The sequence below is a fragment of the Corylus avellana genome, chromosome 10 (genome assembly GCF_965113065.1).
Source record: "Corylus avellana chromosome 10, dhCorAvel1.hap1.2, whole genome shotgun sequence".
Lineage (NCBI taxonomy): Eukaryota > Viridiplantae > Streptophyta > Magnoliopsida > Fagales > Betulaceae > Corylus > Corylus avellana.
The window spans coordinates 6,177,765-6,183,811 of record NC_142499.1 but is presented as its reverse complement, the minus strand read 5'-3'; the positions used below and the strand labels follow the sequence as shown (position 1 = coordinate 6,183,811).

Sequence of the window (6,047 nt, the reverse complement as noted above, 5' to 3'; positions counted from 1 at the left end):
TTAGCTCATGCTTCAATTCCGTCATTCCCTAGTTGTAACAAAATGCTAGCGACCTAAGCGGCAGGGACTGGGATACTATAGAAGCAGCTCCTCTTGATTCCCCATGCACATATTCATTCATATGATAGGCTTGGTTCGACTAATTCAATCAATATAGTATGGCCGACCTTAATACCTTCAAGCTTGGTCGGCCTGATTCAGATGACGTATGGCCGGCTAGTGTGTCTCATTGCAATGAGCCTAGCATACAGTCACATCAAAGGTAAGCCGGTTGAATAACACATAAAGCCTACTTCAAGGGGGGTTTATTATATGGTACACCACTTTTCATTTAAATACTTGGAGCATTCACAATGGACTGCTCAAATAAAAATTAAATTTGAGGCAAAATATTTACTTTATTAAATTTAGAGAGCTACTTTTAAAGAACCAAACATCAAACTCTCTATATATTTCTCTACTTTAGTTAAATATCATTTCTTATTAGTTTTAAACCAATAGGATAGATGAGACTAAAAAATGAAAGGAGTAACTTTACTGAAGACCCCTGAACTTCCACCCGATTTGACAAAGCCCCCCAAACTTCAAAATCTTTCAATTTAGTTCCCTGAACTTTCAATTGTTCTCAATTTGAACCTCTTCGTCAAATTTAGGGTTTAGAAATACCAAAAAAGACCAAAATATCCTTGATTTGTTTTTTTAATAAAAAAAGTTTTGGAATTAAGGGTAAAGTTGGAATTTTATAAAAAAAGTCAGGATTATAAACATCATGTGATGTTTAAAATCTTATGGAGGGGTCCAAATTGATTGCAATTGAAAGTTCAAATGACTAAATTGAGAGATTTTTAAGTTTGAGGGGTTTTGTCAAATTGAATGAAAGTTTATGAGTGTTCAGTGAAATTACTCCAAAATAAAAACAAAAAAGTATATGACTTTTGCTTTTTGGCTCTGGAATGTAGGGAGTGAATTTGACAATAGTTTTTTTTTTTTTTTTTTTTAAATTCAAATATGGGAAAGCGGGTTATAGGGGAATTTGACAATAGTTAAATTTAAAGTAATATAAGAAGTTTGTTAAATAAGTCTTTTCAAGAGTTTTGTTAAATTTTGTTAAATTCACAAGCCATTCACAAAAGGACAGAAATTTCTTCTAAACCAGTTTGAAGGAAATTTCCTTCAATCTACTCTAATAAGTGACAAGTGTCATCTCTTATATGTTTTCTTTAATATTTTAATAGTCATTTATTGTTATTCCACTAATATAGGAATAGCAATAAATCCATTTCTAATTTCTTTTCTTTCTTTTTTTTTTTTTTTTTTTTTGTTCTTTTTTTCTTTTTTGGGTGGAAAACAGTGAGGGGGAAAATCCATTTCTAAATTGCATGTCATCAATCTTGCCTTAAAAGTGAAAGCAATTGATATTATTTATTTAACCTCTCAAAACAAAAATAAGAGGGAAGACACATGCACTTTATAAGTGTAGCTTCATATATATGCTTATATTAATTTTGTGGCACCATGTGATTTAAGCATATATATGCTTATATTAATTTTATAAGTGTAGCTTCATATATATGATTTAAGCCAACACCTTCATCACTGAGCTAGCCTAGCCCTGCAAACATGTGTATATATATAGAAACAAAAATTTTATAATCTCACCAGAATTTCGCCTGCAACAACCAATACTTTCATTTACTTGTTATACATGCAATCACTCTAAACAAAGAAAATGACAAAAAAAAAAAAAACTAGGGTTTATTTCAAACGGAACCGATCGAGGACGCTAATTAATAAAAACGACGCTAATGACTGTTTGTTTTTTTAGTAGTGTTCCCATTCACGAACACTTTTATTTACACCCACAATCTCATCACTAAATACATAATAATACTTATAATTAAGATTAATCTAAATCTCCCAGCTAGAATTTTCGAGCATGAAGTGTTTGATAAGCTGGATGACTTCATCTGCATCTTCTGAGAAGGGATGGTTTGTAAAGAAACCATGTTGCTTTCCCTCAAACTCCACGTACTCAATTTTCTTCCCTACTTCTTTCAACCTCTTCGCATACTCCTCCGCTCTATCTTTCAGCAATTCATTTCCCCCCACGATGACTAGGATCGGGGCTAGACCCACCTTTTCAAGGCTCGAGCTGCCTGGTCCCACCGGGTTCACCAATGGGTGGTCTCTATTTTGCCCTGCTGGCATTGACAGCCTCCAGAACCTGTTAACAACAATAATTTTTATAATAATAATAATAAGAAGAAGAAGATACACATGCATACTAAGCATGATACATCATACACAGCGCATTAGCTGATTTATTACCTACCATATCTAGTAAAGGTAGATTTCATTTGACTAGGCCTTGTACACCTTTTTAATTATTTTACAAGCGTGATTAGAATTGAATCCTCAAACAGTTTTTTATATTATATGATGAGCTCATTAAGGATCTCTTACAATTACATAGAATCCTGCAATTCACATTGAACGATAAGTTTATTACATCGAACAGTTTGAAAAATACTATTTATTATCCCGACAACAACAAAAAATGTCAATATCCAAAGGTTTCTTCTTCACTCTTAAAGAAACGTAAATAGTTTTTGACTACAACATAAAAAACAAGAGCTAAGAAAAATATACTTATATATTCTTCATTAGTAATACGTCACCTTTTTAATAGACAGTGTTTTTCAAGCTGTTGGATACACGACCTGCACCTTGGATTATCTTTCACTACTTTATGGATCATTCAAATTACAAGAGCAAATTAAGATAAAAATATCATACGAACTATTCAAGCCTCCAAGCAAGAGGATCTTTCTACGGTCAAATAGTATTGTGATTTGTGATGGCAGAGAAAAGCAATTGAATGATTCATCAAAATAAAAAAAATAAATAAATAAAAAAAGAAAAGAAAAAAAGAAACCAATAGAATACCGAAAACATAAAGTTTCGGACAACAACACCTCTTCACATATGATTTTTTAGAGATTCGCTGATTTGACATGCTTTGATACCACTGCCAAGTGGGTGTAAAAATAACTTCCACTAGCAACATGCCACGTGCTCCAATTTTCTCTCATACGCTTGACATGTGTTGTTTATTTCGGCCTGTGAAACTATAATTATGGTTTTGAATTTCCTCACGTTCTTAAAGGCATATTTAATCGTTTCTAGATATTATTGCGACAAGACACCTTCAATGTAGCAGATTGATTCTCTTCATTTTGTTTGAAATATACATAATTAATTTCATGATAATTTTTTTACATATTTAATCATGTACTTTTATAAATTTAATCATGTACATAATACCATATTAATTTAAAATTTCGACCAAAAACTAATTCTTCTCTATTTTACTTAAAATAGAAATAAAAATAAAAAAATCTGTCCAACTTGAAATTCTTAAAAAATCTCCTCTTTTTTTTTTTTAGGGAGGCCAGTCACTGATCAAGAAGGTGATTAATTAGACCACCCAACTATCTCCTTGAAGGTGGGGGATCGTTGGCCACTCCCTCGAGGGATGGCCGACCACCTTAAGATCAAGAAGGTGGTTGGACCACCCAACTACCTCCTTGAAGGTGGGGGATCGTCAGCCACTCCCTCAAGGGATGGCCGACCACCTTAAGATTATCCTTTATTATTATTACTAATTATTATTATTTTTGTAGAGGTTGACATGACTCAATTTAAAATGTTGAATTTAGAAAGAATGGTCCAGATCGAGGAATATTATGCAATTTGGTGTAAAGGATATATTAAGGTCAAACATATATACCTTTTCAAACAAAATATAAAATAAAATAAAATAAAAAGAGTTACTTAATTAACCTAGCTAGTTGCCTTATTATATACGTGTCCTCTGCCGACCACCATCTGTGGAAAATTTCGTTACACCTCTACCAATTACTCATATACTCTTATCCTATTCTACGCATTTTTTGGGCAGCCACGATATTTTCAAAAACTTCTCATTAAAAACCATCCCACTTGCGCCACGTGCCTCGTCAATTTCCAAATTCGGATGATTGCTCTCAGAGACCTTAAATCATATCATTTATTTCCTTAACTATATATATATATGTTGTAATAATTTCATTTATATATTTGAAAAAAGAAAAAGTAGTTCTACAATTAATCTACATGATTTACCGAAGCAAGTTAATTAATAGTTCATTAACTAATTAATTTTATAAGGCTAGTGGAAAAAATATGTTTTTTTTTTTGTTTTTTTTTTTATAATAATAATAATAATAATAATAATAAAGAAAGCATAAAAAGAGAGATAGAAGAAAACAAGAAACACCCGACAGTTGTAAAAAGGTGGTCTTAAATTGGAGGTCAATTTCGATGAATAAGAGCAGGAAAGAAGAGAACAAAATCACTAAAATGTCGTGGCTCGTGGATCGTGGATCGTGATTAGTGATACTCAAAGGTATTTCCATGATAGCTATGACGTTCCAACTTGCTTCGCCTTTTAAATGTACGGACCACTCTACATCATTTCATCATATATTCATATTTATATATAAAATATTAATATATATATTTATGTGCGTGTGTGAAAATATTATTGATTCCTTTCAATTCTCACCAAAGAAAAGTGGCCCATCAACCTATAAAGCTTTTTGTGTAAAAGCGGTTAGTCGGTTAGAAATTTCTTTTTCATCTTCTTTTTGTTTTTACTACTTTTTCCTTCAACCAATCAGCTCTATATACTATTGCATTTGACCTATGAAACCTTCATTTCTTTTTTTCTTTTTTTTCTTTCTCTTTCTCTTTCCCTACTCTTGGGAGCAACAGCAATCACAAGTTGCTATTGTTCATCAAACATGTTACTCCTTTCACAGCATATTCGTATCTAGAAGAGTGGTTCCAAGACTAATATATATATATATATATATATATATATATATATGTATATATATATTATGCTTTTACCAAAACTGTACGTTGCAAGAAAATATAATAAAAACATAATTTTTCATCCAAGAATTAAAGCACATTAATTCTCATTGAATAAGGAAGTAGGCCGTTTTACGATTATAATACAACTAAAATGATATGAGAGTGAAAAATAGTTTTTAAGTGTAAAAAAGAAATTAATTGAATTTGTATAATTACCTGTCAAGTATCTCCAAGCTCAAGAATTCCTCACTCGGACCCTCCTCTGACTTGGTCCTGATCTCTCCACCAAAAAACGGCGCCAACAGCACATAACCTCGTACGCGAACCGGATCTACCTCGGTCGAACCGGTACCGAATCGGACAGCCAAATGGTGTGCAATGTTCCCTCCAGACGAGTCCCCGGCTACAAAAACCCTTCCAAAGTCAACCGCGCCACCACTCAGCCATGCATCGCGGCCGCCGCCGCCACTCTCGCTCAAAGCCTGCCTCTGCAGCCACCTCAACGCACTCATAGCGTCATCCATGGCGGCCGGAAGCCGGTGCTCAGGCGCCAGCCGGTAGTCCGGAGAGATGACAACCGCGCCGAGCCCGGACGCCAGCCGAACGCAGCAGTTGTGAGAGTTGGGCCATTGGCAGGAGCCAAAGCAAAAGCCCCCGCCATGTATGTAGACGATGATTGGGAGCTTATAATCACAAGTGCCAGAAATGGATTTTGCTGACGTGGGTTTGTACATGCGCAGACGGAGGTTGAGTTTCTCGTCGAAAACACAGTCTTTGAAGAGGACGGAGTTGTCGTGGACGACAGGGGTGTTGAAGTTGATGTCTTTGAGGCGGAAAACGGTGCCGTCGCTGTACAGCTGGAGGAAACCCATGCAGTCCTCCACAATCTCCGAGAGAGAACCCATTGTTATACGTTAAGTTTTTTGTTGGTTGGGGGTATGGAGGGAATGCCGAATGCGAGCGAGGGATGGATATAAGTAGGGGAAAAGGGAGGTGGGTTACGGTAGAAAAAATGTGGAAAGTTGGGGGTGATTGTGTAAATTCGCTAGGTCATTATTTGACTGTGGTGGCATATGCGTGCATGGCCATTGGTTTATCTTATTATATTGAATATGGACCATAGATGG

The 6,047-nt window shown here is 34.8% G+C and overlaps 1 protein-coding gene across 1 annotated transcript; it reads right to left on the bottom strand.

Annotated features, from left to right (window-relative positions):
* Positions 1 to 1,739: 1,739 nt before the first annotated feature.
* On the bottom strand, positions 1,740 to 5,846 carry LOC132161906 (alpha/beta-Hydrolases superfamily protein). The gene is made up of 2 exons (XM_059572127.2): positions 5,137 to 5,846; positions 1,740 to 2,224 (listed from the first exon to the last, which is right to left on the bottom strand). Exons 1-2 carry the CDS (start codon positions 5,823 to 5,825, stop codon positions 1,909 to 1,911), a joined length of 1,005 nt encoding a protein of 334 aa, XP_059428110.2. The 5' UTR covers positions 5,826 to 5,846; the 3' UTR covers positions 1,740 to 1,908.
* Positions 5,847 to 6,047: the final 201 nt, after the last annotated feature.